The 23,832-nt window shown below is 31.4% G+C and overlaps 1 protein-coding gene across 4 annotated transcripts in view; it reads left to right on the top strand.

The window, feature by feature from the left end:
* The window catches only part of LOC140754039 (uncharacterized), a 47,053-nt gene that overhangs the window by 8,174 nt on the left and 15,047 nt on the right, over nt 1–23,832 (top strand). For 3 of the 4 annotated variants that reach the window (XM_073088947.1, XM_073088949.1, XM_073088945.1), the window contains exons 4-8: nt 5,732–5,909; nt 8,325–8,501; nt 20,589–20,642; nt 22,573–22,683; nt 23,687–23,807. In XM_073088947.1, the coding sequence (XP_072945048.1) occupies nt 5,732–5,909; nt 8,325–8,501; nt 20,589–20,642; nt 22,573–22,683; nt 23,687–23,807 (641 nt within the window). The remainder of the gene's footprint in view (nt 1–5,731; nt 5,910–8,324; nt 8,502–20,588; nt 20,643–22,572; nt 22,684–23,686; nt 23,808–23,832) is intronic. The other variant, XM_073088948.1, reaches the window with a different exon arrangement.

Here is a 23,832-nt window from a genome sequence, read left to right as displayed (position 1 = left end):
TTATGTCTTTGGCTTTATATACAAGAATTACATGAAAATGCTCGAAAACAATTTAAAAGGTTACATATCGACAATAGCACTTGCTTCCGGGTCCAACTATAGCAATATAAAATATAATAAATGCAATATAAAATTGTTAAGAAGAAGAATTTCGAATACGCACTGGAATTTTATATATAAGGACTTTAATAATGGACGCCTTTCCACGTAAAATACTTATTTGTGGCAGAAGTATACACGAAGGAATATAAAAATATTATAAATAAATGCATTATAAAAATATAGTCTACAATATAACTGTAGTTTACTCGAACAAATTCGCGGCCCGAAACTAGTGACAGGAAGTATTAGTCATTTGGTTAATTACAGGCGTACAGTTAGAGCAACCATTGTTATCTATATGATTAAGATCTATACACGTTTACGAATGTTTTCATTTGTATACATTATCTTCATATTATATTTTCATTCAGCGATTCCAACGCAACATTTGTTATCTTGAGGGGAATACGCTTTGCTGATGAGAAAGCGTTATTATTATAATAGCAGTAGCGTTAAATTAAAAATAATATATTTCAGGAATAATAGTATACTTTCCTAAGGTCGGCGATGTTATTTTTTTATATATACATTTTTTGTTTTAATTTAACTTGTATAGGTATATATTATTTAAGGCAAATAAATCTTTATTGTTATTTTTTTAACCTTATTCAAATAAAAAACTGTATGATTATTTAGAAAACCTTATCTACAGGATTTTTCTTGCCCTCATTTACATTGCTCTAATCTTTCGTCGGCACTCGAAATCGAATTGAAATTGTGATTTGTGACCGCAAACTTGTTACTGTAATCCAAAAATGACTAAACATAACTTTCCAATACTTGGTTTCTGATATTTGACTTTAGGCAACAATCTTTCTGGGAGAATTTTCAATATTTTCGTTAGTTTAAGCACGTTATCCTTGTTATACGATCATTTTAAAAGAATACATATTATAATAATTGATGCGTGCCTGAGATGCGACAGGAATAAGGAATGCAGAACTTCACAGTGTGAAAAAGAGTGAAGGAATTGTATTTTTAAGTTAACATTGATGTTCTAATTAAAAAAAAAAAATTAGAACTAAGCTCACTCGCAAACGACGTCCAGGAAAAATAGGAATCTTAGTTTGTAGTCAGAATTTACATTACTGCCAAGTTTTGAAAATAATAATTGAAAAATGGAATATGTAAAAAAATATTTCCATTTTCATTATTAAAATATTCCCGCGGAATAGAAAGCTCCCAGGCCGCGGAACTACGTTCTGCCTATTTTTAAATTTATTATTCTGTTTTGTTAACGAAACTGTAGTCGTGTTCCATTTCCCTGTATTTTCTTTTGTTTATGAATGTTTTATAATGTACGGGCGTCTACGCGATCCACCCCGACTGATTATTTTTATATCCAGAATACGTCAGGTATATTTTGTATGAAATTAAAATTTGTATAATTTAATATTTATATTGCTTTTTTTATCTAAAAAAAAAACTAAAACGTAAAATAGTCTGGTTTCATGGCAAGACTCTTGGGGGTAGCTGTAGTTGTTGAGGGGGACCAAAAGAAGTGCACTTTACTCGAAGGGGGTTTGCGGAAAAAAAAGACTCTAAACAACGCTAAAAAACGTTTCTTATGTTTGAAATTAAGGGGGTCTGGAACCCCCTACTCCCTTTAATATACGCCCATGGCAACACCTTTTTATGACTTAATTTTACGTTTGTAAATAGCGGAACTTAAAATATGAATAAAAAGTCATGTTTGTTTTGAATATATTTTTACTTCAAAGATGGTTAAGTTCAATGTCCCTACATCTTTTTTTCATCTTCAGATCGTCAAGGTTCTTTAATATAATATTATTTTATATTAATTCTGCTAGCCATATTAAATACTCGTAACTCTTCGTCTATAAAAGTAAGTGTGCATTTTGAAATATCTGAAACTAACTTTTTGAAATTTAAACTACAAGCATAATTATGTTTAAAACATATGCTTCTAGTGTAGTTGATATTTGAAGTCAGTAAAATTTTCGTACCAATTTTTCATTTATGCTATAGGGTTTTCAAAAAGCTCTACGTAGTATCAAGCGTAATACATAATTATATACCCATGGTTAATTAAAAAGTTAAAGGTTTTAGCATCCCTATAAAATACACGTACATCCACAACAAGATACATTTAGGGGTGTATATTGTATGATTTAATTTCACCACCCCTTTTAATCCTATCTCGGACGTCTGCGAGCGCCTCAAAGCACGACGAACTCTGCATGAACGGAGCAAAGTTCAAATTGAAAGGGTGGTGGAAGCGAGAGGGCCTGCTACCTGCGTACTACCTATGCACCCCATCAGCCAGACGAGTGATATGCATAGTTATTAGTTTACGTTGCTAAAACTCTATTGATTTGATTTTGACGCAGTTATGTAGCTGTAGCAAGTAGTGATGCGAATTATGATGTCGTTGGCGGAAGGCTGGAACTGTTGTCTCATTGGGAACGGGTCTCTTTTCAATGATTGGGGGAGACTAGATCATGCTTTTCCATGGTGATCTAATTAGGTACCAATCATAAGAATATAGTTATAATTAAAATATAATTCATGTAGGTCGATTGTGGTAGCTTGTTGTAAGAAATATTTGACGGAAATAGAGTGTTTCCTAATCCACTTCTAAGAAATATTTAAAGAATATACTATTTGTTGGGGACAAATATATTTTTTTTAGAGTTTGTATTCCATATATTTTGTCTATACATTTTTGAAATAAAACAAAACAACAATGGCGTTTATAAAAACTGGTAATACTCGAATTACATCTATGGGCATCAGATAAATTAAAGTATCTATAAATTTTCATATTTGATATTTATCAAGAACTATATTATAATCAATCGAAATATCAAATCGTAGAACATCATCGTATTGGGGTACAGTTGGCCATGGCCAGCTTTCATTTTATGGAAGTCCCCTCTGAAGTCAATCACAGAAGCGTTACTAGCCATAAATACTAAGTGGATCTCATCTAAATAACTATTACTATAGAGCATCTTACACAAGCGCGGAACAATCCATTTTAATATTATTACATTACGGAATGATAGACGAGAACATTCTTAGAATTTATCGATTTGTTCTTATACGTACCTGCTTTTACAAGTAGATAAGTTCGGACCGTACACGATCCATATTTCATACAAATTATATATAGGGTGGTTGCGGTGGGGGAGAGAGGGGCGAGTTGTTGTAGGAAGGCACGAAACACGTAGGGGAGGTGGGGGCACTGCGCCACCTCCAAGATGGTAATTGCTTTTCTCTAGAATAGTACCGCTTATATGAAGTTATGGCCTTATAACTCTCACTTTGAGTCGGGCGTGGTAAGAGGTTGTTTAATTACGTTCTGTGCCGTAAAACAGACTCTGGCACGGTTGGTTATTGTTAATGGGTGTCACATTGTCATCATCGTACTGTCGTGAATGGAAATAGGTTTGATAGGCACTTTGTTTAATTCTACGTAACATACACCTACAACCTACAACATACATTTTATATATTTTAAAACATAGTTTTTATAAAAAACGAAGACGGAGAAAGAGAAGACATATATTTCTGATTATGCTCGAAGTATATAATAATATGCTGTAAACACCTTAATAACTAATATGCGAAACAATTCATGTTATTGTCAATGTGTGTCAGACTGACATTATACAACCTTTCAATTTAATGGGATAGTGCAAAGTTGATGATACCTTGAGCAGTAAATATTAGCAACGGCCCTCTCTTCTGAGAACCTTTTTTTACATTAAAGTACTTTACTTGATAAGGTTAATTTGGTCAGGAAAAAGGTAGGAAAGTTAATTATTAAATTTTATTTATTTAATCCTTATTTATACGAAGTGTACATTTTATCTTTTATGTTGTTTTTTATGCAAATGAGGTTGGAAACGGAAAGGGAGGGTTCCTTTATAAAGCTTGAAATTGTACAGAGATGGTGTTTATATTTATACTTGCTTTTACTTCTATTCTCTCTAATTTACATTTGAGTAGCGTGATAGTATGGGTGGCATTGTCTAATTGAGCCTAGCACTGACAAAAAAAGATTTGCATCTCAAATTGTGATAAAAAAAATCCCTAGTATATCGACACACTGCTCTAGTCAACGGAGACATGGTCCCAATTTTAAAATATTTTTAATGGTATCTAATCCACAATTATATCGGTCCCCGGTAGCAGGAACTACTAGAGGCTTCCTACCTTGGTTCACAAGAAAATTGTAATCGGCGTAGAGTTAGAATCAAATATAGAGTTAGTTACAAATGCACGCAGACATTGGTTATAATAGAGCATGTTTGTGTGTGACTTTAGTAGAAAGATTAATATGTTAATAGGTAATTATAACAATGACAATAGCGAAAAATTCTAGACAGCTTTGTTTAAATTACTTCTATACGAAATACATTTAAAATGTTCTTTGTATATTCATGTCCTCGCCCGCATAATAGCTATCGTGCGATAATACAGCATTTAACAAACAAATAAAAATAATAATTTTCACGTTTGTACTTATATATTCCAGACTAAATATTATCACGTTGAATATATTAAACATTACTAAAATTCAAGATAAATATTGGAATTGTGATAACTTTGGCTATAAAAATAAAATTTATATCAACTGTATGATAAGTTATTTTCTGTTGTGCTTATTTTTATTATTATCATGACGTGATGTAAAATAATTTGATATATTTTATTGCATATTGATTTTTAGAAAAAATATATATTTTAGTAGTACAAGGAAAATCACTAAGATGACAGTTTAATGTATTTGTGTCTGTTAATAATAAATTATATTTTAGCACTTTTCTACTATTATTTTTGTATCAGATAAGACAATTTTTACTATCTACATGTAATCAATGAAATATAAGGCTCAATGTACGTATTATTGTACAGTATATTTGAATATATATGTCATAGGATTCTATGAGTATTCTCGTATAATTAAATTTGTAATGAAATAAAATGAGTAACATAATATTATTATCTGGTAAAGATTATAATCCTGCGTGATCAATGGATCTAAAAATCTAAGATTAATTTGTAATATAAAAATCCGCATTTTTATAACTCCAAACTTTATTTTAGAGCTAAAATCCGACGGCTTTACTGTCGAGATTAGACTTTGTAATTTGTACATTATGTTCTCCTAAACTTTTTATACTGTGCAGTACAGTGTTCTGTTTCGTTACTGTGTAATTTTCCATTCCATAGCCAGCATTTTTATACTTTATGATATACCCAATATTATGACTTTTTTACGTTAGGGGGTTTATAGAGCTATAAAATCTCCCTAATGATTTGGCTGCGGCGCAACCTCCTTCATTCAAATCGATATGTTTCAAGAAAATAACAAAATATTATTTTTGTTCCATTGTTATTTACGAAAAATTAGTACATAGATGAAAGTAACAAAAACAACACCAATAATAACTAGAAACAGACATCTAAAGTTATCTTACTATGTATATAGCGTTGTTGCTATTAAAAAAAATCAATGCCCTATATCTACTACGCGGCAACGGCGTGGATCACACCTCTAAAGAAATAGGAATTAATAGATAGAAAGCAGCAATCAAAACGTGACGTTTATTTTTCTCTTATTTCTTTTGTGTTTTAACTCTAATCTACACATTCCTAGATTCACATGTATCAGCAGTCAATGATGCGGGCGGAGGAGATCCGCCGACGGCGACGCGAGGACCCGCCGGGGACCCACACCGCTGTGAACAACATCCTGGCTGCCGCCGCACGGGAGATGGAGGAGGCCAGGCGGAACAGTGAGCGGTCCGTCGCCTGCATACAGACTGAACATGATGGTGAGTTATATATCACGTATATTAAGGGTGCTCACACACCAATCGATCGATCGATGCCGATGCTTGATGGGGATCGATTGGTGCGTTACTTTTGGCTTTTTTGATCGATGTTGAATGATCGGGAAAATTCCGACAGGGCAATCTAATTCCAGGCTAGACAGAGCCTGTACTATGATGAAAAGTAGTAAAAATTTTGAATACATACTTATGTAGATAATTTAACAACCAAATACGGAAACATTAGTGCTAATTACTCAAATAGTTGTTCTGGGTGGAAATTTAACGCTCCACCAACTTACCAGTTAGCTTTAGGTACTAACTAGACCGAGAGCCAAGTAATACAAGTAGATTAACCAATTCTTAGGAGGACGCTGACATCAATTTAATCATTAAAATATAAGAGCATAACTACTGAAACATCACGGAAGTGATTTTACTATGCTGATAAGTTACGGATTACGGAACCCCCATATAGAGCCAATGTCAAGGTAAACAGATGAATTGACAAAGAAAAGCTTGCAAGCAGGTTATACATGATGGTGAATTGTCGATCAATTACTGTACGAGTACAGTCAAAGTCAAGGTAAACTCAAAATATTTAAAAGGCCGTACCTGATTCATACGTATTTTTTACAAAACTTTAAAACAAGCAACATACATTTCTTTTGAAACGATTTCGCTATACAGACGAATAGTTTCAACTTAAATTGAAAAGGTTTATTCAAAATATATATTACAAAATTCATACATGCATAATTAGTTTTGAACAAAATCAACTACAGTAGAAAACTTTGATTCCAAACAAATAAAAATCTGCATTACTGTATCAAAGCTTTTAGGGAAAATACATTTTAAAACACATCTAAATTATTGCATATGCACAGTTACTCAGCATTTTGAGTTTAAAGCAACGATTGCCTTATATAGGCTTTTTAAGGCTTGCTAATCAATGAGCGTTTTTCTGACTCTTCCGGGCGCGGATGCGAAAAAGCAACACGCGTAGAATATGAAAAAGGAGATAAAAGATAGTTGCCATATCGATACTATCACGGCGCGATTTTTTACCGCGGCGTACGCCACTGCCTGCTGCCTTCGCAGGAACGGCGAATAAGTTATAACGATGTATTATGAAGACCGCCCGACTTGTTTTGTGTTTCGCTGAATTTGCAGGCTCTACCACAACAGCATAAACCTGCTGTCTTGTGAGATTTTAAATAAAACAGCGTTCGCGCACTGAGACGGAAAAAAACGCTCCGTGAGATCTCACTCTAATGCAGTAGTCACTATGTATGCGTGTAACTTGGGTGAAAATCTTATAGATTTCTTGCTCCATGGTGTGCATCGCACTCGTATGAATGGTTGGCGCACGCCTTTTCCGTCGCATAATATTTCTTGTAGCATACTTCTCCATATTGGTAGTACTCGGTAGGTACTGCATGTAATATTTTTGCATCGTTTTTAGCAATTTACGTTTCTTTTTGGTCATCCTCGATTGCCTTGAAGGGCAAGACTTCTGTAAAATTTGGTCTCTTAGTGTCCCTGTAATGTCCATTGTTCCAAATACCAGTTTTGGATGATTTGGATGCTTGGCGATATTTGCTTTGCCAATGCGATAATTATACTACTACTTGAACATCCTCAATTAATGGAGATTTACTTCATCCATTACGCTAGAACTATTTATTTAGTTGTAAAAATAATATTAATGTCCAATATGTTCAAAACATGTAGAATATTGCAAAGGAAATATTTCGACATTGCAAGATTTGTATTTAAAATCCTGCAATTACAATTTAGAGCACACATGTATAAAAACCTCATACAATATGATCGGTAATACTTTATTTTTAACCTGAAAATATCTTATGAGTCAAATCAGAGCAAAAGCGAATGAGATGAGGTCAGTGTATGGACCAACGCGTTATTAAATTCCAGCTTTGGCTAGCGGCGACGCTCGCGTGAATATATTTTGCTAAGCCCGAAAAAGTGGTGGCGTTTGTTCAATACAAATATTGTTTTAACTAATTCTATTTTACCCGAGTTTTCAATGTAGTTTAATGAGAATTAAAAGTATGATTTGATTGAAATATATTTATGACCACTGAGCTTTATATCATAAACTGAGGCATCGGCAGAAGTAAGCCGATTTATAGCGAAGGGATCCCTTTTTTTCACTAGCCTGATATCGTGTTGTCCATGTTCACGTGTAGGTTTTCTTTGTTTATTCTTTTTTATTGCTCTTCTATTCCTGTTTATAGTTCTTATTAGAATTTGTATACTCCATGTTCTCACATGTTACTCTAAACAATTATTATATAAACTGTTTTGACTTTTTGTTCTATTATCTAACGACAAAGTATTTTCGTCATTTTTTTTGCATTTATACCAACATACTTATGAGTGATTTCTTTTCAGCGAGTTCATCATCAACCACCGAAGTGAAACGTGAGCCAGACGAGGAGCGTCCGAAGAAGCGGATGTCGATAATGTCCCCAGAGGACGACAAGCTGAGAGTCAAGAAGAAAGCCATGACTGTACGCTTCCAAGATGACAATAAGACTGATGAACGCCCTAATAAGATTACTTCTCCGGGTAAGTTTGTTTGGATTTTTGTAGATCTTACTGTTGCCTTTGATAGTACAGTGTTGTTTAGTGGAAATGAGTATGTAGTTCATCTGATGACATGTGAAGTTGTCACAGAAAATGGTAGAATCTGTATAGTTTGACCAGGGAGGAACCACTCCAAAAATTATTTCTAGCGTGCATCCGTTCTTTCTTTACTGTGGAAGGGTTTGAATACCAGGTACAATAATTATGTACATAATGCTTTTTAGCCCTCAAGTGGCAACGGAACATTAATCGATTTCAGGTAAAACTTCTGTTCTATACGAAGTTGGTTACAGATGTTCATGCTCGTTTGCCACTTCAATGTTGGATTCAGTTCCACCCCTATCATCTTTGTTGTAAAGACATGTCGATACTCATCATTCTGATTATCGATTCTTGTTCAATTGTAGTACTGTAGTACATTTATGCGTTAACCATTTATCACAAACTTGACTGCATTACTCATTTGCTATATATATAAAAGAGCATTATAAAAAAGCAGTGCTTCTGTAAGCTAGAAATAAGGATAACAAAACTGTCATCAGTTTCATCAGATGGACTGCATGCCCGTTTGTCTCATCTCACGGTCAATACATTGTTCACTAATAAAGCCGTCAGTTTGCCGCTAAGGTCCATCTTCCATTTATCATTTGGAGTATTGTCTAGTGGCATGTTGATGATCGTACCATAGTGTTGTGTAGTCATTCATTACAATTACATTATATTATCTGTAATAAGTGTTTAGCGCTTTTTTGGAATGATCTGTTGTATTTTTTTTAATGTTTTGTTGTTACTCAATAACTCAGTTCATTGAAGATCGTAATCGCAAATGAAGGCTTTTGTATTATGTTTCTCTCTTGCTCACTGTAGACAGAGCGAGAGGTGAATAGAAGTAACGCTTTAAAAAATTATGCGTTTTATCTTAAAGTACTAAATATTAGCTTCAAACAGAGCATCACACAACTATTCGAATGGATGTATTAATCTAGATCTAATGTACTATTAACTGAGTAACATATAACTTCTTATAAGTATATTAATTAAAATAAATTCAATGATATCCAGTTGCTGTATCTGTTATTAAACTTATTAACATTACCAATGTCTAGGTATCGTGATAAAGTATATTTATTGTATATCTAAATAAATATTTGATAAAGAGTAATGTATTTCGTTAAAAATATAAGCATCGGAGAGCACGTTAAGGATGCTCACACATCAATCGATCGATGGTACAATGGACGAGTGGATGTCGATCGTCAGTTTTACAATAACAATCGATCGAAGATAGATTGTTGATATCGATGAATCCAAGTCAACATCGAATTTTAACAAAGTACTGATGCAGATAGCAATCTATTTTAAACTCAATCATCTATTGTCGTTTTGTCGATCGGCATCCGCCAAACAGCAATACATCGGTGTTATCGACCGATTAGTGTGCAGGCAGCCTAAGTCGTCGTCCCGTCGTCTATTAGTTACTATTGAATAGAAGACGTTTAACGGTTAAACAAATCTGGCCTGTACTGGCCACTTCACGTATTTTGAAGAAGAAAAAGTAATTAGGAGCAAACTTGCATAAATAGTAGACCGCCGGTTAATGTAGACGCCGATTCATCCACCCTGTACTAGAAATTGATGTTAATTAAAGGGGAATCGTCATACTCAGCACTGCGTGTTATAGACAACTTGGCAGAAGGAAGCTACCTAACTCCTGTTTGTAACTCCGCAGTTGCCTATAAAAACACCCTTGGGAAAAGGAGTGCTTGTGGTTCTACCAAACAGTTTAAATTAATTTTGCATTTTAAATGCAGGTGGCTTATTTTTCTCAGAACCGTAATTAATGTTCATCAGTATGCTGATATCACAAATTAATCTAATGTTCCATGGCATACGAATAAATGGAAAAAACACATATTAAACCAAATAGGGAATCGAGTTTCACTAAATATTAAAAATGTGAAAGATACGCCCAGGTCTAGTGCCCTTTATAATTTTAATGTATAGTTGGTGATCGTAATAAAATATGATTCAATATAATCTTAAGTATTTATGCCAACATTAAACTACATAGAATTTATAGATTAATGAGTATTATAAGCTATATAAATATATCCCATATTTGAAAGAATTACATATTGGGTTGGATAAATTCAATTTATAAATGTTATAATACTATTAAAATTTAAAATAGGCGCATTCTAGATAATTTCTGTATTTACATTGTATACTCATTAATTATTAATTATAATACATAAATCGAAGTGGTTGACAGGACTTTAATTAAAGAACTAACAGTCGTTATAAAAACAAAAACTCGATTGTTTAAAAATATAGACTTTACCCGGTTACCCCCATAATTTAAAGGTTTCATGTAAATCTAACTTTGCTCGGCTTGGCGGGCACTGCCATGCCCCCAAATATATTAAAATCTGTTAAGCGGGGCTGTAGGCGTGTTAAAGAATGAGACATACATTCATACATTTATTCGATTACATTGCCTTCCGCAGTCGGATAAAAATCATAAAATATCTTTATACCCATTAACATTACGACATAGTATAAGATTGTAAATGATTTTAGATCGTATCTTAAATATTCAACATTTAAATATTATTAACAAACGAATAAATCAGTGAAATAATGTAGTAGACGTCCGAATTGACCTACATATTATTTATATTCGTTAATATTGTTCTTGATTCAGACTAGACGCTAACAATATGTGGGCACGGCACGCCTACGCGCTTAAATAATTACAAATACCTGTTAAACGTATTGTTAAGAACTGGATTGTATTTCTTTTTTTTTTAATATATATTTTCGTATCACGCTGTGTGCGTCGATTTAAATTTTATATTTTTAATACACACTAGTAGTATACCAAGTAGCGTTCCTATTATGTCTTTGTGTCTTTGTTCGAATGCTAACCTCTATGGAAAGTCTATTTCAATAATTAAAAATATTATATCGGATTTTACACAATTTATATACTTGCTTTTGAATATATATTTCTTTTTTATCAGTTTCAGTTAGCAGTTAGCAAAATATATGCCCACGCATGGAGTAGTTAATTTGTTTTCTATTTCTATAACGTAACTGAAAACCTACTTTTTATTTTTTTCATACTTTACACTGAAGTTTACGTTGTTATAATTACGTTGTTATAAATAATATCTTATAAGTACCATCTAAATTTGCATTTGCGACATAAAATATTATTCGTATACCTAAATCATTCAATATTCTATTTTCGTTATGTCCGGTCCAGATTAATTTTCTTAGATAGACAATCGTATTATGTAAGCTAAGAGAGTGGGATATGAATTCTTTTAAGATTTGAAATATTAACTAAAAAACTGTAACTAATAGCTCAAGACAACTGATAGAATGATAAGATATTCTTGGGAATTTTTCCTGGTTATCAGTGTCAAGTGTAACTGGCCGTGGCCATACTCTAAAGTAGTTTAATAAAACGCGCACGACTGCATTAAGTAATATTTAATTTATATTTGTTATTTGCTTTGTCACATCGTAGTATCGTTAATTAATTCTTTATTACATTGGTTTACCGTACCGTACCTAAGGGTGTGCTGGGTGGGACTTATCCGTCTAAGAATTACGGAGTTATGTAGGCGTTGAGACTTTCAGATCTCTGTATGAAACATTTTACTGTGATCATTTCTTACTCTGTATCACTCGTTTAATAGTAACTTAAACCTCAAACCATTTCGCATGAAGAAAAAATCGGATAATAAAACCCCTCGTCGGAACGGTCCAAAACTAATATAAAATAATATAAGTTAATAGAATAGGCAGCCATAAATATGATAAATTGATCGTGTCGAGTACAATACACAATGTCCGGGACGAGGCCGCCGATAGTTTCGTTAATCCAATTATTGCGTAAAACTAAACTGTGTCTTATCGATCTACTAAACTAACAACTCTCCCCTGTCTTACGAATACGTAAACATGATAAATAAATGAAATTGTTTTTGAAGAGTATTTATGACTTGTAACAAATCACACTTATTCATTTCATGAAATTTTGTGTTCGCTTTTAACTTACTTTCCAGACACGTAACGAAGTAAATGAAAGAAATATTTTTTGATTTAATTGGATAACAATTTCATATAATGGAAATTTATTTCATTATTAAATTTCTGAAAAAATAGTAGTTATAGTAAAAAAATGATAAATATAATAATGTTATTTTTAATACTTTTTAATTTTTAAATGTTAGGTTTCAAATCTATTTTTACATAAATTTGTTTGTAACGATAATTAATTAAACCTATTTTTTAATTAAAGACAAATTAATTGAATAAATGTGAACAGTATTGCACATTCAAAGATACTCGTATTCCACGAATGATAATAGTTGTATGTATTGAAGCGAACCGTTATGCTATTTAAATCGCACTTTCTATCATAGCAGAAGGAATAACAGTAAGTTATTATATGTACGAACACCGCAAGGCGTGCCGTTTGATTGAAGTTACCAGACTTTAACGTACCGCGAGGCTATATTGATCGTGAAGTTTAATAATATTTGCATATTTTTAAAATAGGTAAAACGATTTTTCTCTTGTCTGTACGCCAGTCTGTTATAATGATTTTTTAAATGAATCATGTGACACATTAAAAGGGACATATCAAATAAGAAATGCATTTAATAATTTATATTTTAAAGAATTTAAGAAATGAAATTTGGAAAAACATGTCTAATTAATGCATACTTCTCCGGGTAACCTCGATAACAAAGCTTATAATTATAATTTTAAAAAATAGGGAATTTTCCCCTATACTTTCACTGATAATCTACAGGAAGAACATAAGGGCAACTGTATATCAGATCACAATAGCGTCATAATTCATAACGTTGTCATAAGGCTGACATGGTGCGGCGTTGGAAATGGAACCAACCGCAATCAAATCACAAAGCGTTTTATCATCTTCCAACCAATACATCTTATAAATCAAACTCTTACTTACACCTTACAACAGAAGACTAATCCCAAAAAGGAATTTTATATACTATTGCATATAAACCTTTAATTTTTGTTTTACAATGCCCTGCAGTTTCGCTCGAGTTGATTCACTGTTCCACCTCCATTGTAAAATAACGAAGTATAGGCATTATATCATTATTATGATAGTAACGCAGTTAGTAAGTTTTTATTCAACATTTCTATTAACGAATTCATATGTGCCCAATTAGCACTTGGTATTTATTTAAAATTTAGCAGCCATATTGGGGGCGAAAATACTGACGTAAGAATTGACCTTTCGTTCGACATCGTCATACAAATATCAACTTATTGCCTTTAAGATTATTAAATACACTGCAAATGACATTTCGAATCGATTAAAATATTGTAGGTTTTTATTTTTTTTAAGGTTGAATATATCCAGTTCACGGTTCTGAATTATTTATAGATATTAACTCATTTGTTTTATTACTTTTATTGCTTTTAATTTTATTTTTAATTTAACACAGATGAGAATAATCCTTTCTGATTTAAATGTATTCTGATGTAAAAATAACTTAAGCTATTTAAAGTATTACACTTTTATACACAGTACTTTGATTGCAAGATATACCGAGAAGTAGCAATATATAGTAATACTATATAATTAAATTAATTTGGTAATTGGTAATGTACTTAAATAAACATAATATGTTAAAAAATATTACGTACATTTGTCATTTTAGAAAAAGGGGTGGCAATAATAGTGTGGTGTTCTATTGATCTATTTGTTATAAAATTTGTTATAATATATTTTTTAATTTATGTTAATTGTTTTTTGACTCCTTACATTGATGCGCAGAAAATGTTCTTAGTATTATTCCTGTTTAATTATGTTTGGGTCATAAAATTTCATTAAAAACATTTATTATGAAATAGAATAAGTACTAGGTATATAAATCAATCGCAAAATTAGAATTTAGAAATCCTTATATTTATATGTAGTTTTATAAAAATATGTAAATCTTGCCTTTACCTGTAGCTAGATATTATTACCTATATTGTTTCCATGACAAATTATAAAATTCAGAACTTTGACATGATCCATATTTTTAATTGAAATAATACTAGTTTATGATAAAAAAACCAAATGTTCCAAGAAATGAGACGCGTAACCCAAATTATGGATATGATAAAAAATTTACATGTGAATAACAACGCTCTCAAATATTTACGAGTATTCAAATAACGTTCGCTATTAAAGTATATTCTTATAACGTACTATTATTTACTTTTATTCATGAAATTCATTCGCGTTATACGAAAGGTATCTTATAACTAATTCAACTGAAATCAGACCGTCCTTCGCTTCGTTGTAAAACCTCCCAACACCCCATGTTGCCTCCCTTTCGCGCAAGTCCGGTTCATTGCATCGGCAACAGGGACTGACGTCATCCCGCGTCCCTGCGTTCCTAGTTTGTAAAGGAGCCCGTAGAACACAATTTGTAGAGAGTATCGATTTCTGTTGATGAAGTGCAACCTACGTATGTATTCTGTCTGCCTGGTAGATGAGACTTATGGTTTTGATGTGTGCGTATAACTTGTATTGAGAGCAGTTTTGATGTGTTGGCTGAAGTTTGTTAGAGCTGCGCATAATTATCTAAACTTTTAATGAGAGATACGAAATGAATAAAGAAAACATGGAATCATGACTTTTTTTTATGAAATAACGAACTTGTACGTGAAATGAATCACCTTCAATGGTCATGGTGGCCAAGGTAGTTTTGCTTACTACAACTAACATTAAATATATCGGAAATTTTAGAGGGGTTTTGTTGATTTTATAAAAAGAAAATAACCACGATATCCATTTAACATAGTTTTCATCACATCGACCTGTCTACCATACAATTTTCCGGGTTCGTTCCCCGGTTAATCACAGGTTAAATGTCTGTAACCAAGTTACTTTTATTGTTGTATTTATTAATATTTACTTCTATAGATTCTCATTAGTCAAAGGTAGTATTCATTATAAAATTTGTATTAATTACAAATTAATAAAAGCAGTATAAAATGTCACTGTTATATAATACCTTACAATTAAAAAGTTAATATATTCTCTCTTTCGTATTATACATGAGAATTCCATTCTATAAAAGAAATATACAACTCATTAGAAATGATTAATGTGGTGGATTTTTTGTGCGCGCGGTATTTCTTGTTTAATACAATATCTTTTATATTTTATTACGCTTTTTCTTCCAACGCAATTAATTATATTAATGCTTAATATAATTTTATACTATAGTCGCTATAATTAAACAAGTTGTGAGTGGTGTAATTAGTTGTTTAAAAAACATGGGCAAAAACCAATGTTAGTTGGTAACATATTAAATGTAATTAGATATAGATATATTTTTTACCCGACTGCCAAGGAAGGGTTATGTTTTTCGCGCGTATCTTGTATGTTTGTCTTTCTTTATTTAATCCAATCTAAAAAACGGCTGGATGAATTTCAACAGTTAAGGTGTCATTATATTTGTCTCAATGACCCGAGTGTCCTTAGATAGGTGTTAGTAAAAAAAAATCAAAATGGCGGATTTTTGGCGCGATATAGTAACACATTTAAAAAAAAAAGTTAACCGAACCTATCGAGTAGGGTATCAAATGAAAGGAAATTAAACGGAGATTATAAAAACATATTTGTATATATATAAAATAGCACGGTGACTGACTGACTGACTGACTAACTAAATGACTTTTTCGTTTTTCAAAAATCAACGTACACCCTAAACCAAGGACCTTACAGTTCTGAAATTCTGCACATATGTTCCCTATATAGCGTGAATAAGTACTAAGAAAGGCCTTTTGGAAATTCCACCCTTAAGAGGGTAAAATAGAGGAAAACAGTTTTTTTGAAATCCTTTAATTTTGAAGCAACTACTATAAAATTTTGTATTTGGCTTTCTGGACAGCGACAAGGACACACTTAGTTATCCCCCTCCGAAAAATCAACCTCTTAGTAAATAAGGGTTAAAAGTTCATTTGAACAATCGTCAATTTTGAAGCAAACACTATGAAATTTTGTATCAGGCTTGTTGGATAAAAATAATAAAATTCTACCTCTAACGAGGTAAAATAATGACTGAAACTTTGATTTACTGAAGTTATATATTTTATAGACCGTAAATGGTGGATTTTTTCGTGTTGCGTAAATAGTAACACGTTTTAAAAAAGTTAACCAAACCTATCAAGCAGGGTGTCAAAATAAAGGAAATTAAGAGGAAATTACACATACATTATATGTATAATATATCTTATATATAAAATTCTCGTGTTAGTTACCGTACTCCTCCGAAACGGCTTCACCGATTTTCACCAAATATTATATACATATTCAGTAGGTCTGAGAATAGGCTACTATCTATTTTTTGTTTACCCTTAAGTGATAAGGGTTGTTCACCCTTATTTTTTTATTTATATGGCAACACAACGTTTGCTGGCTCAGCTAGTACATATATACTCGTATACCACATCGAGATGACTGTCTGACTAAATGAGTGAGTTGCTGTGCCAGAGATCAACGCAAAGGGAAACCGCTGAACTTAAGCGTGCTGGAATTTTACACATAGGTTGAGCACTACGAGGATAAAATAGGATAATATTACATATTTCAACATTTTTTGTTTTTGAAGCAGACACCTACTATGAAACTTTGTATTTGGATTTCTGGATAAAAATAATGAAATGCCTATTTCACTGCTTTTGGAAATTCTACTTCAGCCCTTTTGGTGCAGTCGGGTTTTTGATTTTTTTAATTAATTACTTGTTGTCGGCTAGAGCTTAACGTCATTGATCTTACAAATATTTATGTCTATACGAATTAAAAAATGGTGTATGAGTAAAATTATTATTATCTACAACGAAGATAAAGGGGGTTGAAAATGATCTGAATTGCTTCGAGAAATGAATGGCCGTGCCGTATTTTTTTGGCTCGACTTGGTGGTGCACTGCCGTGCTCTTAAACATACGGACCAGACCTCATCCAAATAAGGCCATAAACTAGCCACAAACTAGGATTGTTTTCTATGTCGTGGGTGCCATAGATGCACACAAATACGAATAACAAGAACCAGGTTCAGAATAGAAATCTATCTTTTAGATATATCTGACCGGGACCGAACCCGGAACTCTCAGCGTGTCAGACGACTGTTCTGCCATATCAGTACCGCTTCTCCCTACTTCTCTTTTTAGCTCTGGGTTCTGCTGGGTCTTTTCCCTAACAGAGGGAAATCTGGAGCTTACTCCCTCTTTATGCTTGTACATTTAATGTAGCTGTCGCTACTCAGCTCAAGAAATACATAGGTACTTGTGGAATCAAGGATTTATTTTGATATTTACTTATTTTAAACTTGCTAAAATATTATGATAATATTAAACATTACATCGCATTGATGCGTCCAAAACACTAATAAAATGATCTTAATGCATTTTATAATGTTAATATTCAGACGATAAAAATAATAAGATTGGCAATAAAAACACCTCTCTAACAAATAATTTCAAATGGAAAATTTCCTTCTTAATTAAATCTTATATATAAAATTCCCGTGTCACAATGTTAGTTACCGTACTCCTCCGAAACGGCTTTACCAATTTTCACCAAATTTTATATGCATATTCAGTAGGTCTGAGATATCGGCTACTATCTATTTTTCACACCCCTAAGTGATAAGGATTGTTCACCCTTAACCTTTTTTATTTATATGGCAACACAACGTTTGCCGGGTGAGCTAGTTTATTTATAAATCTTTTTTTATGGTAAAATGTTCGTTCTGAATACAAACAGTTTATCTAGATGTAATAGATGAGGTTTAAATAAAAAATTGGTCAGCAAAGGCTCGCAACACGCCCATTTAAGCGTGGTGACTAACAAAACCTTCCTGTTTAGGGGAGACAAATAGGTCTCAGTGGTTTTTAAAGGGCTTCATTATTTAATTATTAATCTATTCGTATTTTTTGAATCACACATTTTAATAGTTCAAGTTGTCTATTTTTGTTTAAAAATCTTTTGATTTGACTACTGCAATTTGAATAAATTAATGGACATATTGATTTCCAAAATAAATATTATTTAAATCGTATATACCAAATAAGGTTTTCCTATTATATTACTAGTTTGATATTTATTCTGAATGTCTTTTCTGCTATTAATAAAATTTATTTCTACTACAGCCAAATTTGGAAAATGTTATCGATTTTTGAAATATTATATACTACAAATCACGATACAATACTGCATAATATTTAATAGCATTATAATAATATGCATAAATTAGGATTATATATATTAGTTTTCAATGCTAAAATCAAACTTAATTTTATTCAGAAATTTTATTAAAAACAAAAATCAGTTTAAAATATTCAACCAATGTTGAATTTTATAAATTGTTCGTTCTATGTTTAAACTGTAAGAACATTTATTTATAAGCGCTAGTACATGCAACTGCGGCATGAAAAATTACGTGAGAGCGTCGCTAGCGAAACAAAGACTGTTATTATGTATTTTTATACACAAATGACATACTTAGTTGATACAAGACGACAATGGATCGACCGCTAGACAATAATTTACAGCAATTTCCTTTCACGGCTACCACGTCAGCCGTTTCCGCTTATACAAATTACTGTTTACTACAAAATTAAAGTTAATACTGGTTGAAGATATCTTGAAATGAATAAAGTACCATTCTTTCGTATTATAGGTAAATGAAATATGTATTAAAAATAGCTAAATTTTATGTGATTTTACTACTGCGGTGTCACCTTCAATATTATGTGTAGGATTCTCATTTATGGAACATGACTAGGTTATCGTATAACACCCATATACAATAAATTCCAAGTTAATCCTCAGACACAACAACAAATATTTTAACCAACGGGCTGTTTACAACGTTTAATTAAAGTAACAGTTTGCTAACATATAAATTCATGTGAACCTGACAGAATGCCATTCTTCCTTTAAGAGCATTACTATATCTTTAAACGCTCACCATAGAAAATACTTTTAGAAGCAAAATAATTAAAATAAACTTGGTACAGTTATAAACAAAAAAATAATGGGCAATTAAAAGTTATAGACAATTAAATAAATTAACGTTGTACGTGTCTGTACATAGAAAATAGAGAGCGCGGTGAAACTCGAATTGTTTTATACAAACAATTTACTGTTTTGCTTAAAATTATATTTCTGCATCAAACCAGTCACGCTGGGGTCTAGAATTGGAATCTTGGATTCTCATGTCATCATTTTCGAAATGATTTCTGTAATAGAAGTTATTATTTATCACTTACTTTAAAGGAGAAGGAAAACAGTATGAAGTAAACTATTAAAAAGTCTTTAAAAAGCTCTCAAAGAAAAATTATAAAGATAAAGAAAGAAAAATTATAAAGATAAAGATCTATAAAGACCAATTCGTACTCGGCCCTGCTTGGTGGACAACAGGAAAATCTAAACACTTCACATTTTCAGAGTCCGGTAGCGTCTATATAGATCTTAAATAATATTTTTATGAATAATAGTTTTGATTGAGATAGTACTTTTAATGTTTTATACCGCAAACTGTATTTGCATGACTGTATGTGTCTTATATGTTCTATGAGTTATTGCATGTATGTTCTTGCACGGTTCTTTAATTTTTTTCTCGGAAATCCTAAAATTCTAAGTTTAAAAGTCGTGTAAATTATCTTTAAGTTATTCTATAGCCAAAGAATATTTTGAAACAAAAAAATAATAAAATAAATGCTTGGATCTTTCACCTCTTTCTTTTTAGCAGTCTTTTAGGAAACTATAAAGTTTATAGATTTATGGTCACGTGCTAAAAATCATATTATCTTAAACAGTGACTTGTATTTTTTTTACCCAGACAAACAATTGAATACCACATGTATATTTACTCGTAGTATAGATTATATGTAATATTATAGGTGAATGTTCTATATACATGTTTTCGTATCAGTTGCAAGATTAATTAAATGCATGAAATAGTTATTCTATAAAACTTATTATAAGACTACATGGTATCTCATTTGCAGACTTGAAAATCCAACCTGTAAGGACCACCCACCATGTTGCTTCACAGCGCATTGGTGAGTGTAATGTAAGATAAAGTAGATGTGTACAATTAATATATTATAAATAGGCTGAATTAAATATCTGTGATGTACGGTAAATATTGCAATGATTATTTCGTAAAAACAATAACTGATACTAACTGAACGCAAAATAAAATATTTGAAATAAAAATTTAAAAAAAGAAATATCTTATAAATTATAATTATGTTTCATGAAAATACAAAGCTTTTGATTTATCAAGATTTTTAAAATTTCATAGGTCAATATTATTTTTATTTGAATACTTACAGTATAATTATAGTTCCAATTCTTATATTTAGCAAATAATAAAACAAAAATAAAAAGTAACAATATGAATTATATTCATTTAATAACGGACACATTCCATGTTTGTTTTAACCGGTATCGTTGTTTAATCTTTCTCGAGACGCGAGCGTATTAATATTATTTAATACAACATTCATCGGTTTAATAAACACGCCATTTAAATACAATACTATATTGATGACTTATTGTGCGCTGATTATAATTTAAAATAGTTCTCGTTAAATAACGTGATAATGCAATATCGATGCATATTTATAATGCAAATATTTTATTTATTCAACCTTCGAATAACATGATAAATATTATTTAAGCAAGAAAACTGAATTTACAATGAAAAATATTTTAAAAATCACAAGTGAATGGTAATATGATGTAATTTGATTCCGTCGAATAAAAAATCTTTTTTTATTTGTACTATGCTCATCTGATATAAATATATTGTAATAACAATCATTACAATGATAATTATTAAATTGTTATAAACGGAGGAATATAGTTAAAAATATTATTGAATAAATTCCTTTTATAAAATGTATTTCTTTACCTAATATTTTTTTCTGATTTGTGTTACATAATTAATTTTGATCATAATATTTAAAATAATCATAACATTTTAATTAAAATTTATTAATTTTGTTGAGTTATAAAGAATAGTTAAATGGCTAAATGTTATTTGAATATTATAATGAGAATTTTAATTCAATTTGAATACCTTTGTTTAAAATATAAATATTATTAAATTAATTAAATTTTAATTAAAAGTGGTTTCTTAATTTTGGTTGTTACGGAAAATACTTAAAATACCTTTTATTAATCAGTAGGTAGGTGCAACAAAAAAGGCTCATTACATGCATAGTTTTGTGGCTATCATTAATTTTATTTTATTAATTAGTAGTCTTCGTCTATACAATATAGTAATTTTAATAAGTTTGAACCTATTCTGTCAGTTCAACTTCAAACGTGGGACCTGAATGCTACTAGATAAACAATGGCAGTTGCAACAATCCATAATTTTATACTTGCTGTTTTTATTTCTTAAGGTGGTTGTTAATTCATCCAATTACACAACATAGACAATTCAATAAACCTCCATTTTGAATTTCTAATAAAGTACACAATTATTAAGATAAGTTGCTATTTAATCATTTCAGTACAGCCACGTCCACTAAAGTATACTTTTTGCAAATACAAAAATAGCATAATACTATCTAAGATAAAATACATATGTACCACAAATAATAGATTTATTGAAATACAAAGTAATACAGAATGAACATAAATACCTAGAACAGTTAAGTTGTTAAAAATTTTCATTGTTTCTATATTTAATTAATTTCTTAAAATTTAAATTTAAATATCTACTAGACAACAAGTTCTCCGAATATTATTTTGTTAATTTTAAATTTTGATTTATTTTAATAATTAATACTTCTTGAAATTCAAATTCGGTATAACTTGTATTTGTCATAAGTTATTAAGATAAGAAATATTTATTAATATAAGAACTATAATATAATAGTCCTAGGGAAAAGAAAACAGGAATAAATATGAATAGCATATATCTAATCTACATAATTCCTAAAGAAAAAACTATCAATTATCCTGTTGTGTGTGCAGAGCCCAAGAACGACACGGAAGCGAAGCCCGGCAGCATCAAGGTGGTGCAGCTGGCCGTGCTGCAGAAGCCCAGCCCGGCGCCGCAGAACAACGACCATGATGACTCTGACGGTGAGTGAGGTGCTCGATGCTCGATCTACGTATACTTTACTTGTATGTTTGATTATTTTGTTTGGACTTTAATTTAGGTGTTTTAATATATCATAAGTTACGTTTAGTGTTGTATAGTGTAAGCGACTTTACTAATTACGGACCACATTTTGTTTTGTCAAGCTAAAACTGAGATTTAGTATAGTGCCACTTTTCTTTTTTTTTTGTGATATTAAGGGACTTGCATTACTCCATCCATTAGCTTGTATAAATTATTTTAAAACTAAATACAAGTAGAATAGCAAATGTATGTATTAGAATATAGTACTTCTACCAAACCCGAGTTGACAACCAACGATGGCCAGACTTTGTCATAGAGTTCTGGGTTTGATCCCCGGCCAGGCACCATTACCTACTGCGAGCAAGTCTTATCCATTTGATTATGAGAAAATGAATGAGGCTACAGTCCACATACAATAAAACAGTTGATCAGTCTCACTTCGCAACAGACCTATATAATATGAAAATATATATTAAAATACTCATTGTTCAATATCCGTGACCAATATAAACGTGGTGTTAACATTTGTCATACATGTACGTTAATGTTTTATAATACGTTTCTTCACAGTTTATTGTGATGTTGTGTTTTATCGATGCATTATTATCGTACCGTAAAATTGTGGAAACGAAAGCGCTAAGTTATTTGAAGGCAGAGATGCGAAACTGTTGTTTAGAAATAAAACATTTGTATAGCAGATTATTTTTTGTTGTACAAAATCTATGATAAACGTATAAATAAATCTTGCAACTCTGCCTGCCTGGGTTTCGAAACTCTTACCTACTTATGAAAGCGTTCGAAATTAAAAATACTAGACTTACCACCGCTTACATAAAAATATCATCATCTAGGATTCAAACGTCGGCCTTCCAGCGTGAGAGAATTTTAAGCCGTTCTCTGTTATAAGTATTATATTATATCTTAAATAGTACAAAATAAATATATTTTTATTCTACATTACAGAGAAAGCTAAGCAAGGGATAGAAGATGATGAGGAGACAGATTCTAGCGGTTCGATATCGGATTCGGCAGCCAACGACTCGCAAGACGGCCGCCCGCACGTGTGCGACGTTTGTGACGTCAGGTACGTGCGGATTTGCATTTAGAGG

This window comes from Epargyreus clarus, unplaced genomic scaffold (genome assembly GCF_041222505.1).
Source record: "Epargyreus clarus isolate Ecla_fem2 unplaced genomic scaffold, WU_Ecla_fem_2.2 ptg000027l, whole genome shotgun sequence".
NCBI classification, from domain to species: domain Eukaryota; kingdom Metazoa; phylum Arthropoda; class Insecta; order Lepidoptera; family Hesperiidae; genus Epargyreus; species Epargyreus clarus.
The sequence above is the reverse complement of the archived record's forward strand: the minus strand, read 5'-3'. Positions and strand labels throughout refer to the sequence as shown.